Source organism: Patiria miniata, unplaced genomic scaffold (assembly GCF_015706575.1).
Source record: "Patiria miniata isolate m_02_andy unplaced genomic scaffold, ASM1570657v1 HiC_scaffold_1, whole genome shotgun sequence".
NCBI classification, from domain to species: Eukaryota; Metazoa; Echinodermata; class Asteroidea; order Valvatida; family Asterinidae; genus Patiria; species Patiria miniata.
Genome location: NW_024037047.1, coordinates 2299570 through 2320142, shown reverse-complemented (window position 1 = coordinate 2320142; position 20573 = coordinate 2299570). Strand labels below are relative to the sequence as shown.

Here is a 20573-nt window from a genome sequence, read left to right as displayed (position 1 = left end):
CACAAAGAAAGGTGCGCGTGTAAGAAGCGTAGAAGTTTCATCATACAACATCTTTTGTACAAATTAAACGAGAAGTTTTGAGGGGTACGTGTATGGACAACGTTTACTTCTGTCAAGAATTGTAGTTGTACATTGAATGTAATAAAATTAAACATAGTTCGTTTGATTTCCGTTTTTCTTTCGTAACGATTATTACTTAGAGCTGATTTCATGCGGTCCCTTAAAAAAGTGTATGATGCATATTCAAAACGTCATAATTATCCTCTGTGAAAAATTAAGAAATACTTAAAACCCCACATTGATAGCTAATTAATTTTCCTCAAGTAGTTTAGAAAAAAATCATTGTCAGTATTTTGTAATTTTGTATGCGGTGGTTTAATTATGTGTTGTTATTTATACAAGACAACAATTTGCACCCCCCCTCAAAAAAAATTAATAAGAGATTCTAAAATTCTCCCAAAACCCATCCTGAATTACTAGTAAATGAAGGAAATCTATTGTTCAAACAATAAAAACGTTTGTGCTTTCAGTTTAAATTTGTAAGGCCCAGAGTCATCCTGCACGCAGACGACACGCATAAGAAATGGCGGGAAAAAGTTTGTCTACATTTTGGCGGGAAGATTTAAATGCCCCAAAAAGTGAAGCAGCTGACGTACACTTTTTGTACACAACGCATCACACTCGCGTAAAACTGCACGTAGGACGGGTGCGCAGTAAATAGTCGATGGGATACTTGCTGTTCATCTCGACGTTTCTGTTTTATTTTAGTCGTCATTTGTTTCGTGTTAAATTGCAGTCCCGGCTGTGTTCATTTGCGGTGACATTTTAGTGCTTTTCCTGGCGATTCCTGTGTTTCCCTGGTCGTATTTTGCGATGCATCGGTGAGTCACTGAGCATGCTGAGAACGTTCCTATGGCTATGCGTGAGAAACTACGGTTATTCACGTAGCCTAGCCCTAGGCCTATGCTGTAGTATTCCCATGTTACTGGTTCATTCATTGTACAGAAATTGTACATGTTCAACGTACGTACTTGACTGTCATGACTGTAGGCTACTACTACTAGGCATACCACTAGCAACTAGTAGTAGTAGTAGGCCCCCTAGGCCTAGGGCCTAGGCCTATATTCAGAGTATGACGCGGCTTGGAAGTTTCGTTGGGCATGTTGAGTGTATGGGGGGGGGGGGCACTTGGTTTTGTGTTCAGTAGGCCTAAACATTCATGACGTCATTGTAGGCCTAAACATAACTTAGACATGTTAGGAAATCATTTGTAAATGAAGCATTGCCATTGGAATTAACATTGGATTTAGCAGGCATAGCCATAGGCTCTCGTCGGCCAAGTAGGCTAATATTTTGATATCATCAAATTAGTTACTCGGCCGAGATTTGTTCTAGGCAAAATAATGGCCCACATGTTGTCATGCAATATGCATGATACGCATTTGTTTTGTAGGATTTGTAAAGTTAGGCCGGCTAAGGTAACACAGTAACAGATGACAGAGTTGGGTCTATTATAATTAGGCCTAAAAAAAAGAAGTAATAGTTATATAGGCCTACATCATGCTTGTTCAGCCTGTTGAAATGGGCATGTTTAGGCCCTTACATGTAAATGAGACATTTTGAACAACATGACAAAGCAAACTTTTCCTAACATTTCTATTTTCTTACTTTCTGATTCATGGCTCTGGAAGATTTTTTTCAGGGAAATAAAGTTCAGAGAATCATTGGGTTGACTATTTGACCATCATGACCATAGCATTAGCAACAACACTAAAACAGAAATGGTGCTAAGGCCTACTCTTTCTTTGGCCAAAATACCTCTGCTGCTTATATAAGTTAAAGTAACTGCCATTTGGGAGAGGCCTACTTTTAATTTAAAGACTAAATCATTAAACCATCGTATGATCTTTGTTTTATTTACAGTAACGCAACTTCCACACAAATAACAACTCGGGCATGCAGAAGGAGCGTCCGTCTTGAGAACAAGGACTACCATAGCCGTATGTCATGGTGTGTTCAGTCCGACCCCCTTGGCTTTTTTGCACTTCTTCCGACTGAGTTGATGTATCATATTTTAAACACCTTGAGAAGTAAGTGATTGTTTTTCTTTTTTTCACAACTTAATACTAGGCATTTTGTTTTTACTAGGACAGATTCTAATGTCAGTTGAATTTTTCCCATTATTATGTTGATATTGAATGCCCTGTCCCCTGTAAACAGTGTTTTATAAGGCCAAGCAAATAAATATTGTTTCTTATCTGGGCTTCTAGAAAAAAGAGAGGAGGCAGCCTTTTTTGTTTTGTTTTTATTCTTCAAGGTGGCGGATTGACCAAGATGATTTTTCCATTTTTTTGACTGTAAAAGGCCAATAAAACAGAGTTCTGCTTCCAGTTTCCCTATTCTGAGAGCCCCTACCATGGGCGTCGCGAGGGAGGGGGACAAGGGAGCATTTCTCCCCTGTAAAGCACAAAAAAAGAAGAAAAAAAGAAAGAAAAGGAGGCGCGAAGTCATATTGCTTTTAGTTTAATGGGTTTTTTGGGGGGTTCTTGCCCACCCCTGAAAAATTAAAATCGAGAATATGAATAGCCCCCCACCCCTCTAGAAAAAATGCTGGCCACGCCCATGGCCCCTACCTTAATTTTTTGCCTGGGAAAATTGAGGAAAAAAACACCCAAAACCATTAGTTAGGCTACTACATTTTTTCTCTTGACTACACGCAGACGCCTCCATATGAACGTACACAAAAATAATTGCCCCCAAAAAAGAAATTCCCTATCTACCTACCCTACTTTCAAATGCCATGTAATCGGAAGCAGATTTTTCTGTTCAAATGAGTTGTTACGCTCGCTGACAGAAATTTGCTGGAAGATCATAAAAAGACAAAATGTTTGACTAAAAAAAAAGAGACTTAAGGCCAAAAAAAAAAGTCTCCGGTTTCCGGTATGGAGCTTGCCCAAAAAGTGGTGCGACGACGCGGCTTTTTTTTTTTACCTGATTTTTTTTGCCTCAAATGTCGCCTGATGACTGCAAATGGTGCCCGCCTAAACTTAGTGCAAATATATGGGAGTCCAGAGAGGCCATAGAGCTTATTCTCGATCATAACCCCATCCAAAAACACGTTAAAATTGTGCAGCAGCAGGATTCCAGTCAAACCAGTGAGTTTGGCGGTTTTGAGACATCATCTTTCATTGAAAAAAAAACCTTTTTCATTTTGCCGACGCGCATGGCTACGGCGACGCGCGCGCATACCAGAAACCGGAGACTTTTTTTTTTTGGCCTAATTCGTGTCACTCTCAGGTGTAAAATATTGAAGAAAAGTCTCCTTTAAAAATGAAAATTCAGACCTCAAGCTTGGCCGATGTTGAAATACTCAGGGCCTTGTCTTTGCCTCATGAACATTTTGGAGAATTTAGGCAGCTAAAGAGTGCGTAAAGTTGGCCTGAATTTGTTTTGCATGTTGTTTTCTGCACTCAAGGCCCCAGTCTGGCGCTGACCTACTCCTTCAATCGTTATTTTGACTTTTCCCACCAGTTGAGGATCTTGGTTTCCTGAGCGTCACATCCAAAGCTTTCCGCGACGTCATAATTGAGTACACCCAGAGCACATCTGGACTGAAGAGACTGCAGTTGAGGCAAACAGCGCCCTCCAGGAGGACTGCCTCCAAGCGAGCCGTCTGCAACAATCTAGTGAACCACTTCAAGAATGTTGGTAAGTCCAAAAAAATCATCGTCCTTTCGGCTTGACAATTTTCCCCAAACAAAGACAGAATATACTCTACATCACCCGGGCTACATAAAATTAAATAAAAAAGGGGGGGGGGGGGCTGTACACCATCTTTCCATGGGTGGTGCGCTCTTCAAAGCAGACACTATCAGACAAAAGGTGCGGCTCTTCAATTAAAGATGTCCACGCAGCGTTAAAAAAAGGGTCACTCGTGAAAACACTCCACTCATGAATAAGGACTAGTTAGCAAACTTTCGGGGGGGAGGGGGCGAAATTTCTTATTGTGGTTTGTGAATTAACGTAATAGTTTTAGTTGCCAGGAAAAAAAGGATTAGGTGTTTTGCATTGAAGTTTATTAATTGTCTGAAGAATCAACTCTTTGTTAAAATAGATTTGAGGATGCTAACGATTTAGACCATAATTTAGTCACATTTTGGTCGACCATCGTTGACAAAAAAACCTGACTTTTTTTCAAATACTGCCCCCAATGTACCAAATTTATTTAGTCCACATTTTATTTGGAATCAGTTTCAATCTGTGAACGGGTGCAATTATACCAGCTAGTCTGGTTCCCTGACCTGACAATTCCCCGACGTCAATAAAGTGGTCCGTTTGAAGTAGCATCAGGGAACCACGCAGACTACAAGAACCGCATTTTGTCTTAGTTTTTCCAGAAGCTATGAACACAAAACTTTAAACAGATCATTTTGCTATAGGCCCTAAAATACAAATCCCCAGTTCCAATTCTATTTCTGAAAATTACAGCAAAAGCAAATAAAGTGTTATTACCTTTGAGCTTAAAATCATAGAGCATCAAACACAAACCTACAATTCTATGAAAAATCAGTTTTTGAATGCAACAAATAAAAATTCAGATCTTCCGTTGTTAACTACAATTAGGTCTGTTGCTGAAGAGAACTACTTGCCTATTCCCGACCAGGGAGCGACTGAAAACTGTGGAGTTCATCGTATCTCAGGTGAACAAGAGCTTTTACTGTCAACCTCTGTTTTAGCTTTTTTAAAGCCAGAGTCCATCATTTGCAGCTATCCAAAAAAGTAACTGGCGTAATTATTGTTGAAAAACATACTGGTTGAAAGATAGTAAGGGTACTAAACTCTCTGTGAAATTATTCTTTCTGGCAAGCTCTCATTTTGAAGAAATCAACGAAAGAAGGCATTTCCAACGGTGCGTCTTAAGAAGCACCGTAGGAAAATTTAAATTAGTAGTTCGTTTTGTTGTTCGGCGCAGCGCGCGCAAGCATTGGCACGACGCACAGGCGCGCGCGGTTGCTTTAATTCGTCGCGCGACGAATCAGTGCGCGACATTGCGTAAAGCTGCAATTCAAAACAATTCAAAACATGATTTAGCAACTTTTGATTTGAAACTGAGATCCTAGAATGCTGTTTTTCTCGGAATATACAGCTGAAGCTGAGCTGAAACTTCATCAGGTTAGTTGTTCAGTATCCTTCATTAGATTTTGAACACTTTTGTTGCTTCAAACGAACAAAATGCACAAATTACAAATGATGGACTATGTCTTTAAACAAATTTCTAACAAGTTTTTGGAGGTAGAATTTGAATCAACTGAACTGAAATATTTAATCACAGATCAAAAATACTCAAAACTTTAAGGGTTCTGAATATGACGATTACCTGAATTCTCGATCATATACCAAATATTTGAATAGCTTTTGCCAGTTTGAATATTAAAAAAAAAAAATACGTTCAGAAACACACGACTGTGATGCTATCATAAAGTTGCTGCGCTTTATTGTCTAGGTGCCACCCTGATTTTTTTGTTGATGGTAACTTTTTTGTGTCAATGGAACTTCATCGTTCACATCCTTTATAGAGGTTAAAGGGAAAATACAACATTTGCAAACATCAAAAAATAAAACTACCAAATCATTTTGAAATACCTTGCTGGACTGTTAGTGAATGACAGTGTAAAGCATCCTGTAAAATCATGGCATCTGGTATACTGTCATTTTCAAGAAAAGTGCTATTTTTGTACCAATTTCCAACGCTGATCGGCCGATCAGCGTTGGAAAAAACTGGCTTTTTTTTCAAATACTGGCCCCAATTGACCATCGCACTTGTTTGCAATCAATTACACACACTATGAACGGGTACAAGCCAGCTAGACTGGTTCCCTGACCTTACAATTCCCCAATGTATATACTGCTCCGTTTCTTCTTCAATGGAGTCAGGGAACCAGATTACAGGAAAATGATTGTTTTTCTTGGTTTTTATAGCATTTTTGAACCCAAAACCTCAAAAAAGTCAGTGTAACTATATTTGCTATATATTTCCAACCCCCCAAGTCCATCCATTTCTGAAAATTACAGCAAAAGCAAATGATGTATATTCCCTTTAAAGCCATTTACACTTTTAACTAGCGCCGTCTTCGTGCAAATTTTCACCAGTGCAGCATGCAGTTGCAGAGAGTTTTGAATATGCGCATATTCGGTGAAAGCCAGTGTTGTAGTTGAGCCCTGCAAAACCTTGACAAGACCATCACAACAAGACCATCACAAGACGCCCAGTCTCAGTTCAATTAGTCACAAGCAAATGAATTCCAACAAAGGCATTCGTTTGTTATTGTTCGTGCCCTGTTACTTGTGGCTGGTCTTTGTGAATGGTCTTGAGCTGGTCATGTGGGGCGCTGTGGTCCAATGGTTACGGTGTTCGACTCGTGTGCCGTGGTACACGGGTTCAAATCCTGACCGTGGGAACATGGTGCTTGCGCTCCTGAGCAAGGCACTTTACCATTATTGCTTCGTCCTTCGGATGGGACGTAAAGCCGTAGGTCCCGTGTGTTGTGTAATGCACGTTAAAGAACCCAGTAACACTTGTCACTAAGAGGAGGGGTTTGCCCCGGTGTTTCTGGCAGTGGCAGCAATTATGCGCCGCGGCACCTAGCAAAAAGGTGCTACATAATGGGTCTCATATGTTCATATACTTCATATATCTGGCTTTGGTTGCATTCTCCCCCAGCGCTTTGTATCCTCTGGCAAAAAGCGCTATATAAATACAGTTATTATTATTATTATTATTATTGAGCTGGTCTTGTGATGGTCTCGACTACAACTCTGGGTGACGACTACAACTCTAGGTGAAATGCAGATTCGAGTAGTGGAATACTAAATTATTGGAAAATGGACAGCCGTAAAAACTGTAGCAAAAAAGCACTGAATCATAAAGAAAATGACTTGCCTGTTTGGCCACACAAAAAAAGTCTCCGGTTTCTGGTATGGAGCTTGCCCTAAAAGTGGTGCGGCAACGCGGCTTTTTTTTTTTTTTTACCTGATTTTTTTTGCTTCAAATGTCGGCTGATGACTGCAAATGGTGCCCGACTAAACTTAGTTCAAATATATGGGAGTCCAGAGAGGCCACATAAAGCTTATTCTCGACCATAACCCAATCTAAAAACACGTTACAATTGTGCAGCAGCAGGATTCAAGTCACACCAGTGAGTTTGGCAGTTTTGAGACATCATCTTTCATTTAAAAAACAACTTTTTCATTTTGCCGACGCGCATGGCTACGGCGACGCGCGCGCATACCAGAAACCGGAGACTTTTTTTTTTGCCTGTTTGATTCCTTTTTTTTTTTTTTGAATACAGCTGCAGTGTGTCCACAGGTCATTCACCTGTCAGGCGCTAAGCTGCTATGGCAACCTGCTGAGCACATTCACGCGGGGATGGGAGGAGCGAGAGTGTCTGAGGGCGTACATCACCATCAGCGAGAACCAGAGCATGATCAGCAAAATATGTAAGTACGGCCGGAAAACCCCCGTTGATCTGCACTTTGTTGCAAGTTGGTAATTGGTTTTGTTCAAGCCATGATATAAGGTCAGTTCTTTGAAATGTGAATGCGTAAGAAATGTGACGTCATTTTAACTCTCTCAGTGCCCGCGAAATTTGAAAAGTTTAACTCTAAAGTGCCCAACTTCGAGCATTTTTGTTAATTGTTCAAAATTCTGTAAAAAAAAAAAAGTAAATAAGTTTTACTCACTAAATTTGTTGTTGTTGCTCTCTGGTATGTAATCCTTGATATATTGGAAAGTCAAAATAAGTCACAAACATAGTGATACACCCTGAAACACTGGCCTGAACACAGGGGAATTGCGCACTTTTTGCAGAAAATACGAGATTTAGTGCTGCGCCCTCTCGCAAGAACTCGAATGAAAAAATAAATACAGGTCGTACATGCATGAAAATGGTACCATTAGAAAGAGCGAAGGGCGCCCCCTTTTGATAACGTATTTACTCTACCTCGTACATGTGCGAGGTTTGGCAATTTTAAGTACGAACATTTACGAACATTACCTCGCACATGTACGAGGTTAGCGCTTTTGTACTAACAAATATACCTCGTACATGTACGAGTTTGGCACTGAAAGAGTTAAAAACATTCGCTTCGAAATTCACTTATAAATGCAAATTTTCAGCACACAGACTTGACATGACATGCCTGCCCACCTTTGAATGCTAAAGAAATTGTGTCCACCACTTTCTGAAACGTTCTCCCGTTGTTGCCCTCAACATAAATCTAATGCTGTCCTGATAGCAACTTTCTCCAAAACCACACAGAGTGATCTTTCATCACCTGCTCAAGTTATTCTAATCAAAACCTGGGCTCTGTACAAACACAAGGAGATCAAAATTATTACCATGCCTCTGGTGATTATACAAAATAAAAATGTTGAAAATATTTCACATTTTTTGATATTTGTCATTTTTTTGCCAGTGATAATGCTGTCCGGCAATCCAGGCTCCAACCCAGCCGTCGAGATCAAAACTCGGCGATTCTTCCGCCACGTTCTCCTGGACCAGTGCAAGACCATGGAAGACTTGTCCATGTGGCTGCATTTTATCCTGAAACCGTTTCCCATGGTGCACCAGGCTAGGTTGCTGTATTTGTTGTATGGACCTCTCTGCCCGGGTACTGGTGAGTATATATTTAACCAGGGGGAGGGGTAAGCTTCACTACAGTGCTTGAGACAATTTTGCTTCTGGGTTCGGACTTGGTCATCTTGAGCTTATGGGCGGCACGCGTAATTTTTATTCCTAGGAGGGTTAGGGGCAATGTCATGAATAATTCTTGTTTATCAATGAGAACGGACAATGACATCAACAGCATTGTTACTCAACTAGTTACAATACATTAAAGCATTTTAAAGAACGGTTGTCGTCGAGCTACCACACAGTAGCCTAGTGGATAGCGAGATGAGCTATGGATACAAAGATCCCTGGTTCGAATCCACGTCGTCGCTGCTCATTTTCATCAGCTATTTCTCTTCTCCAAATTTATTGCTGAGATAATTTTAAATTAAGGGGAAAATAGAACGAGAACCTAAGTCTTGCAATGATTCAAAGGAAAAACTGAATTATTAATGACATTGCCCCTAACCCTCCTAGGAAAAAAAAATTACGTGGGCGGCACAAGGGTGTGTGGGGGGCGAAAGAGCATAAAAAGGAAGATAAAAGAAAGACCAAAAAAAAAAAAAAAAAAAAGAACAGGGTCAAAGTCAATATTTACTGTTATTTTAACATAATTATGCGGAACAATAGAGCTGATGGAAAGAGGCCTAAAGTAGAGCTTTATGTACACATTATGTGAATACAGTACAGATGTAAATATAGCACAAATACAGGTCTTGAACAGTGTCACCAGGCATCAAAGGATGTCCAGCCCCCAGCCATGCTTTTTTAATTTGTCCAGGGCTGGGGTGTGCTTCGCCCCTCCACAAAAATCCCAGCTAGGGCCTAATCCTAAATGGTACAATAAGCCTGTGTTCTAATGACGTCACATTTTGTTAATACACATGCACTTTCCTATGTGGGGGCCCACTAGTCCACTGAGCACCATTGAAAAATTAGCACACACGTAAACAAAGTGTGACGTCATTAGTACAGAGGCTTATCTTCTCAAATGTCCTGCCTGCAATGCCCTCCAGCCAGAGTCGCGATGAATCAAATACATTGTATTGTGAACAACTCAGTGCAGTCAGACGGGTAAAAATTATGCAATGAATTTCCATTGACAAGAGATGGAGATATATTACCACAACAGTCAAGTTTATAATGAAACCAGGCGCGGTTCTAGAACCAATATTTTGGGGGGGGGGCTAGCACGGTGGATCCAGAATTTTTTCAGGGAGGCGTGCTGAAATGTTGACCGGTTATTTTTTCCAGACACTTAGGCCTCCGAAAATCAAAGGGGGGGGGGGGGGGGGGGCTCATGCCATATTTTCAATGGGGAGCGCCAATAAAATCCTAAAATCATTAACACTATATTAACTAATGCACCCTTGTCACGGCTATTTCTTCTTTAGGGGGAGACCGTTCGCATGTACATCACAATCCTTCTTTTTGCCAATGCAAATTTTTTTTTAAGGAATTTATTTTGGGGGGGCTAGACAAAAATTTTGGGGGGCTACAGCCCCCCCTAGCCCCCCCATAGAACCGCGCCTGAATGAAACGTTGCTCCAAACATTGAACTTCTCATGTACCAAATTCAAAGTCTTTGAAATAATTTGGTTAACAAATCGAAGCCCTGCCTGAAGCTGTCATATCCTTTTTTGGTTTCAGATGCCGTGTTCTGGGATTGTATGCGGGAGACGTCCGTCGGTGACAGGCAGACCCGATCTAGCACCATCGCTCCTCTGGGTGAGATTGCCATGGCTCTCAAAGCTCTGGTCAACCACAGAGAGTGGAGTGATGATGATGTCATCAGCGTGCTAGAAGAACTAACAGGTAGGAATGTTTAAAGGTAGAGTCCATCATTTGCAGCCATCCGAAAAGTAACTGGCGTAATTATTGTTGAAAAACAAACTTGGTTGAAAGATAGTAAGGGAACTAAACTCCCTGTGAAATTATTCTTTCTGGGAAGCTGCCATTTTGAAGTAATCAACGAAAGAAGGCATTTCCAACAGTGATTCTTAAGAAGCACCGTAGGAAATTTAAATTAGTAGTTCGTTTTGTTATTCAGCGCAGCGCGCACAAGTATTGGAACGACGCACACGCGCGCGCGGTTGTTATAATTCGTCGGATCAGTGCGCGACGTCGCGTATAGCTGCAATTCAAAACATGATTCAGTAACTTTTGATTTGAAATTGAGATCTTAGAATGCTGTTTTTCTCGGAATGTACATCTGAAGCTTAGCTGAAACTTTATCAGGTTAGTTGCTTAGTATCCTTCATTGGATTTTGAACTCTTTTGTTGCTTCAAACGAACAAAATGCACAAATTACAAATGATGGACTGTAGCTTTAAGTTGATAAAGTTGAAAGCAGTGGCATAGCCAAGGGGGATATTTGTAGGGACCTGTGTGCAATATGTCCCCCACAAATTCTCAATGCCCCCCAGGTGCCTCCCCCCCCCCCAAAAAAAAAACCCCGAAATTTGCCGCTTGTCAAGCATTTGTCTTTTGAATGAATCCTTTTAAGTTTAATATACAAAACAGAAGAGGAATGAAGATGACTTGTTTATTTCCATTGACCCTCTGGCTTTACGGAAATGTGAATAACTTGATACGAAAAAGGGCAAATTCTGTCATCTATAAAATAAAAAAAAACGTCTGGCATCAATACAGGTCCAGCCCCACCCCCAGCCCCTCTTCATTTTAAAGAGGTTGTGGAATGCTCGAAGACATTTCCGTCAGTTTTTTTGGTATATGTAGCCTAAGGTGTGATGAAATAAAAACGACTATTGTTTCTGTCATGAAATGAGTACAAAGGTTACTTTTGAATTTTTCAGGTCCTGTTTCGACCCGAACGTGCAATTTGTGTAAAAGTCGTCGTTGCGGGCAGCAAACAAAACACAGTAAATCGTGACGTAATAAACAGGACTCGTTTATGCTACTCTGCATCGGGAGTCCTGTTTATTACGTCACGATTTACTGTGTTTTGTTTGCTGCCCGCAACAACGACTTTTACACAAATTGCACGTTCGGGTCAAAACAGGCATGACAGGACTTGAAAAACAGCTCTCAAAAGTACCTTTTGTACTCAGTGGCATAGCCAAGGGGGATATTTGTAGGGACCTGTGTGCAATATGTCCCCCACAAATTCTCAATGCCCCCCAGGTGCCTCCCCCCCCAAAAAAAAAACCCCGAAATTTGCCGCTTGTCAAGCATTTGTCTTTTGAATGAATCCTTTTAAGTTTAATATACAAAACAGAAGATGAATGAAGATGACTTGTTTATTTCCATTGACCCTCTGGCTTTACGGAAATGTGAATAACTTGATACGAAAAAGGGCAAATTCTGTCATCTATAAAATAAAAAAAAACGTCTGGCATCAATACAGGTCCAGCCCCACCCCCAGCCCCTCTTCATTTTAAAGAGGTTGTGGAATGCTCGAAGACATTTCCGTCAGTTTTTTTGGTATATGTAGCCTAAGGTGTGATGAAATAAAAACGACTATTGTTTCTGTCATGAAATGAGTACAAAGGTTACTTTTGAATTTTTCAGGTCCTGTTTCGACCCGAGCGTGCAATTTGTGTAAAAGTCGTCGTTGCGGGCAGCAAACAAAACACAGTAAATCGTGACGTAATAAACAGGACTCGTTTATGCTACTCTGCATCGGGAGTCCTGTTTATTACGTCACGATTTACTGTGTTTTGTTAGCTGCCCGCAACAACGACTTTTACACAAATTGCACGTTCGGGTCAAAACAGGCATGACAGGACTTGAAAAACAGCTCTCAAAAGTACCTTTTGTACTCATTTTATGACAGAAACAATAGTCGTTTTTATTTCATCACACCTTAGGCTACATATACCCGAAAAATGACGGGAATGTCTTCGAGCATTCCACAACCTCTTTAAATTTGTAGCACTTGCCTGGCCAGTCAGTGCCCTTGAAATTAAGGGGAAATGTTGTTGGGTCCGCCCTTGGTGCCCCAGCATAACAAGCTGGTTACCCCTGGCCCCTGTAATAAAAAAAATTGTAGCTACGCCACTGCCCTAAAGGTGGGCTGTAAGGCTACAACCATGGGCGTCGTGAGGGGGGGGGGGCAAGGGGGGCATTTGCCCCCCCCCCCCCCCTGGAAAAGCAAAAAAAAAAAAAAAAAAAGGAAGCAAAAAAAAGAAAGAAAAGAAAAGAAAAAGAGGCGCGAAGACAAAGTGGTGTAAATTTAATGAGTTGGGGGGGGGGCAAAATGTCCCTGCCCCCCTCTAAAACTGATAAATCGAGAATGTGTTTTGCCCCCCCTCTAGAAAAAATCCTGGCTACATGGCTACAACAACCAGTTCCACAACTTTCAAGTATTCCTAGTCTTTTCCTCAGTTTTTTTCACCTTGCTCCTACTTTTCCTACTTTTTTCCTTGAAATTCCTACCTTTTTCTACTTTTTTGTTCCACAACTCAGAGAAATGAAATCTCATTTTTCATAGCCAGTGTATATATACACTGTCATTATGTATCACACAATGAAGGGCTTGGTCGCAGGAGTACTGCAACTGAAAGTACAACCTTTAATTGTTTTAAAGCTACAGTCCATCATTTGTAATTTGAGTATTTTGTTCGTTTGAAGCAACAGAAGAGTTCAAAAACTAATGAAGGATACTGAGCAACTAACCTGATGAAGTTTCAGCTCAGCTTCAGCTGTATATTCCGAGAAAAACAGCATTCTAAGATCTCAATTTCAAATCAAAAGTTACTGAATCATGTTTTGAATTGTTTTGAATTGCAGCTATACGCGACGTCGCGCACTGATCCGACGAATTATAGCAACCGCGCGCGCGTGTGCGTCGTTCCAATACTTGTGCACGCTGCACTGAATAACAAAACGAACTACTAATTTAAATTTTCCTACAGTGCTTCTTAAGAATCACCGTTGGAAATGCCTTCTTTCGTTGATTACTTCAAAATGACAGCTTCCCAGAAAGAATTATTTCACAGGGAGTTTAGTCCCCTTACTATCTTTCAACCAAGTTTGTTTTTCAACAATAATTACGCCAGTTACTTTTCGGATGGCTGCAAATGATGGACTATAGCTTTAAATCATTGCCTAGTTTTTGCCAGAAAATTCTCACGGCATTTGTGCAGACATTTTCACACAGAGCAGCCAAACTTGCTTTCTATGCATGCACAATATTGTAATTGGCTGAAAGTTTTACTTCAGTTTTGGGATGCAAATGGCGCCCTCTATTGACATTTTGGTACGAATGTCTCTGGGTTTGTAAACATTGACAATTTATTTTTTTGCATTGTCACAGAAATTCAATGAAATGAATTTCTTCAAAAGTACTTTTTCAAAGGTTGAGGTTCTGTTGTTCATTTTTATCATGATTAGAACTTGATCTGCGTTTAGAATCTAAAAAAAAGTTTAAATAACAAGAATATGAGGGCATTTAGTGTGAAAGTTTTTATTTTGGGGGTTCCCAATGGTTTAAGTTGAATTTAAAATGTGTGGTTAATTTTGTCCAGTTTGTGGAATAAAATAAATAATTGCCAATTTCTGTTAATTTTAGGAATACTGAAGTGACAATCTTATTCATTCAAAAAATTATCAACAACAAAAAAGGTTGGAAAAGAACAAGGGGTATTACTCCTAGAACCATTTCTTACAGAAGTATCTTTCATTTGTGACCGGCTCCACAAAAAAGGGTAAAAAAAAGTCGCACTGAGCATTATTGTGTAATGGCTGGCTCAACATTGAGAGGGTGAACATTTCATCAAAATTTGATTTTCATTTTTTGTCTTGAATGACATCTTTAATACCTACAGCTTCAGGTTTCATTCACAGAAATGTTGATTTTGATGAACAAACTGGGAAAAAACAACCATTTTGTGTGCATCGTTCTGTTCTTCTACAACAAAGCCAGCTATTTCAACGTCTGTTTTCTCAGTTGTGTAATTTCAACTCAAAGGAAATAATTAATATATGCAAATATGTCATATATTTTCCAGAACGGGCGGGACTATGGAATTCTATTATATACCAAATGAAAGCTTAAATTGTGGGCTTTCCAACCATGTATATAACTCAATTTCACTTTTTGCGACATAATACCCTTTTTTGTGGAGCCGGTCACATTTGATATGGCCATCTACAATGTCCATTCTTTATGTCTATGCACATAGGGTGTCCAGATGAGTGGCTGATAGAGAACGTTGCCCGATTGCTGATCCTGTGTGGTGAGCCCATGGCGCTGAAGGTGCTTGGTAGCAAGGCCATCAACGGCAAGATGAATGAACTAGGAAGCATTGTTGTAGCCTTCTCTGTGGTAATTACAAACTCATCTTGAATCATTAATTAACATTCATAAATACCTAAGACAGTTTACGCATTCCTATTGGTCGAGAGCCCGTCACGTGGCCGGTCTTAAACGGATGATAAAGACATGGCTAGCTGGTCTTAAACACTTTTCCAGTGTCACAATAAAATGTGGACTCCTAAAAATCCAGTGCCTCTTATCGTTTCATTGGTTGAACGTTCACAATCCTCACGTAGGCATGCGCAACACTACCAGGGAGTCAGAATTTTATAGTTCTAAATTCAAAACGCAACGCCCCAGGTGCGTTCTGCGCGACATCGCGCAGAACATGATACGCGCGCGTCAATCTCCATAAAAGGGTTGTTTACATCTTACTCGCCAGCTGAACACTCCATTATTTTGCAAGAGGGATGTTTCAAAAAGCATAAAGTGAATTTGTTGAACAAAATCGGGATGTTTTGAACGAATTATATGATTTTTTTTTACCGAAAAGGTATTTATGAATGGGAATAAATATGTGCTCCGTCGGTATTTATCACTCTGTTTAAGACCACTTAGAGTCTGGGTGCTGATAATTACCCTCGCCTTCGGCTCGGGTAATTATCAGCACCCAGACTCTAAGTGGTCTTAAACAGAGTGATAAAAACCTCCGCAGCACACATTTATTCCCTTATTATTGAACAAGCAAAGGTAAACCACTTAAGCCCTCAAGACCAGCAGTTGAGATTGTACGTATGTTTGCAACTAGGTCTTGTATGATGAAGGCTTGCACATGTCATGGCTCATCAAGGTGGTCCAGCAGCTGTGTGGTATGATGAAGACGGCTCAAGACATCAAGAGCTTCCTGGCTTCCGTCACCGCAACGTATAAAGACTTCATCATTGCTTTGATGTATTCACCGGAAGAGGAAGGTACAGTAGAAGGGAGGGATGTTTAATTGATTCCACAGGCAGACCACATGAAGGGGGTGTTTATGACAGCACCCCCCCCCCCCCCCAATCGATCTCCATAAATTATAAAGGGACAAAAGGGACTGAACAAATGTGTTTTTTCTTCAAAAAAATTCTGATTTGTTCTACGAAACACTGTGTACTTTTACGTAGGGGGTTGAGCGAAATGTTTTCTAAAGCCAATTAAAATAATACATTTAGTTTCTCGTCTGTTTTTTTTTTTTTCTAAAATAAGGGAGGAGGCCCCCCCCCCCCACTCCATTTGTTTTCCCAAGATGGACTACCATTTCCGCAACTCTTTTGCTGACACTGTTGTTTCCAAATGGGCCATAATTATCCTTTCTACCAGATTTTGAACTTGCATAAATAGTATTTATGAATTATGGATTTATTTATAAAACTGCGTAGGGGCCTGGTCGCGGAAAATAGCAATTGCCTTCGGCTCGCGTCATTATCCTCTTTCAGGCCCCTTGCCGGTTGGAAACGTACTTGTTTAAAGAGGTTGTGGAATGCTCGAAAACATTTCCGTCATTTTTTGGGTATATGTAGCCTAAGGTGTGATTAAAATAAAATAAAAACGACTATTGTTTCTGTCATGAAATGAGTACAAAGGGTACTTTTGAGAGCTATTTTTCAGGTCCTGTTTCGACCCGAACGTGCAATTTGTGTAAAAGTCGTCGTTGCGGGCAGCAAACAAAACACAGTCAATCGTGACGTAATAAACAGGACTCGTTTATGCTACTCTGCATCGGGAGTCCTGTTTATTACGTCACGATTTACTGTGTTTTGTTTGCTGCCCGCAACGACGACTTTTACACAAATTGTACGTTCGGGTCGAAACAGGCATGACAGGACTTGAAAAACAGCTCTCACAAGTACCTTTTGTACTCATTTTATGACAGAAACAATAGTCGTTTTGATTTCAACACACCTTAGGCTACATATACCCGAAAAATGACGGAAATGTCTTCGAGCATTCCACAACCTCTTTAAAACCCGGCAAAGCCCACATGTATAATTGCCTTGTCCACCCTGCAGTGACTCGCATGCAGTTTCAGCTACACCACGTAGCCATGGCTCAGGCTGACTTCATGCAGGCAATGATGCAGCAGTTGTTCAACACCCAAACGGCACAGCACTCCTGAACTCTTGGAATGTAAGATCCAATTTCATATTTGTTTTTCGTTTCAGGGATTTTAGTTTACTGCAAACCTGTCCTACAAAGGACGAACTAATGCAATAGTATCTCATGGAGGCCCAGTGGACTTAATTATATTGCAGACTTATCTATGTGTTTTAATTATTATTTTTTTTAATTTGTATTTTATTTTTATATTATATTGTTTTTCTTTTATTCTATTTTATTCTACTTGATTTTATTTTACTTTTTTTTTACTTGACTTTATTTTAATTTGTTTTTATTTTGTTTTGTTTTAGTTTAGTTCTTTTTGTTTTATTTTATTTTATTTTATTTTCTTATTTAATTTAATTCAATTTTTTTAATTATTTTTTTTTGGGAGGGGGGATCTGGCCAGGGTGAAAAGATGATATGATGGGTTAGTGGGAAAAGTCAAATCGAGAGAAAGAAAGCTATATCTTTGTGTTGAAGAAAACCCTTTGTGTTGAAGATAACCTGAGGCCTTTTCCCCTCAAAGGGCATACATTTACAAGTGCTAGTACTTCTACTCTTTTATTTGTCCCCAAGTTAAACTATTTTAAATAAACGATCTTGAAATATATAATATATAATATATTGATGGCTTGAGATACATCACATCATAATAATAAGTTGGACACAATAGCCATCTTACTCTATTAATTACTTTCTCCCAAGTCTCTTTTTTCCTTTTGTGGGCCAAGTATGTCTTCAAAACCTGGAATAAAGGGTGTTAATATCTGTAAGTCAGTAAAAGTTCTATTGTTTCATAGTTTATTCACAAGTGAGGTTGAATTTTAAGAAACTTTACCCCATTAAACTCTCAAGACGATATATTTATTGAAAACAACGTTGAGTGCGACATCAGTAGCACTGATGGGTAAAAAAAAAAAATTAAATTCATATTGAAATTATTGCATATTCATAATAGATTATCTATTAAATATTTTTAATCTATCGTTCAAATAATATATACTTGCACCATTCCTGTATGCCATGGTTATTTATTAAAGTAATAATAGTAAAGTTGGAAATATGGTGGTTGTTTTTTTCAGAGTCTTAAGCTAACTGAATAGTTTCCGACAAAATTTAAGAAGTGGGTTCCTTGTTAAAGTGAATTCTCTGATGAGAAACGTGAAGGGATTTTGGAAGCATCAACGGTTGTTGGTTTCTTTCTCTCCTTTAAAAAACAAAACATAAAAGACATTTTCATAGATTTTTAGGATACATTACTTATACAGGGTTAGTCAAAAAGAAATTGACCTGCATCACTATTTTTCCTACAAAAGCAATCACATGTGATACACCAATGAAGTATGCCTCAAAAGAGCATGTTCTTCCACTCATCTGAATTATATTTTACAAAATGCACCCATGCCATCAGAAGTTATGCATGCCATATACATTTTTAAAGCTATAGTCCATCATTTACAGCCATCCGAAAAGTAACTGGCGTAATTATTGTTGAAAAACAAACTTGGTTGAAAGATAGTAAGGGAACTAAACTCCCTGTGAAATTATTCTTTCTGGGAAGCTGTCATTTTGAAGTAATCAACGAAAGAAGGCATTTCCAACGGTGATTCTTAAGAAGCACCGTAGGAAAATTTAAATTAGTAGTTCGTTTTGTTATTCAGCGCAGCGCGCACAAGTATTGGAACGACGCACACGCGCGCGCGGTTGTTATAATTCGTCGGATCAGTGCGCTACGTCGCGTATTCAAAACAATTCAAAACATGATTCAGTAACTTTTGATTTGAAATTGAGATCTTAGAATGCTGTTTTTCTCGGAATGTACAGCTGAAGCTTAGCTGAAACTTCATCAGGTTAGTTGCTCAGTATCCTTCATTAGATTTTGAACTCTTTTGTTGCTTCAAACGAACAAAATGCACACATTACAAATGATGGACTATAGCTTTAATGCTGTCCAAGGAATGCTATTGGGTAAGTGAGTAAAAATCACAGATTGCACACAGACATTCAAATACAAATGAGATTTTATTCATTTGAGTCAAACAGTTTTACTGCCAGATCTTGTGTTTTGAAATGAGGAACGTCATCAACTTTTTTTTTTTAAACATTGATGGCAATTTCTGACTCTTTTTCCTTGCAAGTTTTGTTCATTCGTAGAGGTGGGAAAACGTCCATGTTTCATTGCATTTAATCGGTATTCATCAGTTCGTGCAGGGTGAGTAAAAACAAAAAAGTGGAACCCGAACCCCAAAAATAAATTTCATATATATATATAAAAAAAAAAAACATGTAGCACCAAAAATAATTATGACTGGAAAGCCAAATTCAGAAATAACTTTTAGATGCAAAAAAAATACTGAAATTGCTCAATCCGTTTAAAGAATATCACCACATAAACGCCAGCCCATGACCCTAAAACATGTTCCTTCAAAAAAAAAATTCAGTTTGTATTCTGATTGTTTGGAACAACAATAAAATGACACAGAATAATTCTATCTACAACTGTCAACAACTGTAGTACAAACTAATTATTAACAAGCCTGCTTAGGCAAACAATATGATTTATAAAATCCCCTTTTTTTTGGCAAAAGACGGACCTTCCAAAGCACGTTGTTGAATATTTAAAACTTTTAGAACTGATTTTTTTCTCGCTTGTGATGTTGGAAGACAATTGTGATGATGATTCTTAAAATCGCATTTTTTTTTTTTGCAAAAAAAGATGTTTTTTTAAAGGGTCGTTGCATTTAAATGATGATGGATTGAGCAGTTAAAGCATTTTTTTTTCATATAAAAGTAGTTTATGAAATTGGCTTTCCAGTCGTTATATTGGTGTTACTTTTTAAAAAAATATGAAATATATGTGTTGAGGTTTGGGTTTCGCTTTTTTGTACTCGCCCTGTAGAACGTTGAATGATCTGTGGTGGACAATTGAATTTCGTGAACTTGTTATCAAAATCATAACCTGGGAATAGAGTACGCAAATTTAGTGAAATGCTCACGGTTGCTAGTCCATAACATCATATTTATCCCTCGGAATTTTTTTGCCATTGAGTGAGCCGCATATTTTTCTAATGCTGTCACTTTCTTTTTGATTCGCTCTATATAAAAAAAAATTGCAGTTAGTACTGAGCAAGTTGAGATATGTAGCTAATCTATGTTTAACACGTTATTTTGGTAAAGTGTAGTAGGCAAAATAAGTGTTATGACCAGTTTCCACCATAATTTGCTGCCCGAGGGATAACAAGTAAGATTCTTTCGTTTTATTTCTGGATCCTTATTGTTTTCATCATCATCACCATCATTAATAGTTGCAGTATCCAAGTTTCGCCACAAAACAAGTAGATTTTGTTTCTGAATTGCAATTTCTGTAGCATAACAACATGTATTTACTTTTGGAAGGGACATCCAGCAAAACATATTCCACCAACGTTGCGAATTCGCGAAAGTTGACCACATTCGGCTCCGACGAAATTCGCAGCGAATGTTTCGCGACATCAAATTCGCTTCAAAATCGCATTCGCGTGACGTATATGAGCCGACGTTTTATT

General features: G+C 39.1%; 1 protein-coding gene across 1 annotated transcript; it reads left to right on the top strand.

The window, feature by feature from the left end:
• Positions 1-597: 597 nt before the first annotated feature.
• LOC119737612 (F-box only protein 47-like) lies at positions 598-17204 on the top strand. The gene is made up of 10 exons (XM_038212112.1): positions 598-881; positions 1924-2090; positions 3532-3708; positions 4624-4700; positions 7350-7497; positions 8476-8676; positions 10320-10484; positions 14816-14958; positions 15698-15860; positions 16938-17204. The coding sequence occupies exons 1-10, from the start codon at positions 874-876 to the stop codon at positions 17042-17044; spliced, it is 1356 nt and encodes a 451-aa protein (XP_038068040.1). The 5' UTR covers positions 598-873; the 3' UTR covers positions 17045-17204.
• Positions 17205-20573: the final 3369 nt, after the last annotated feature.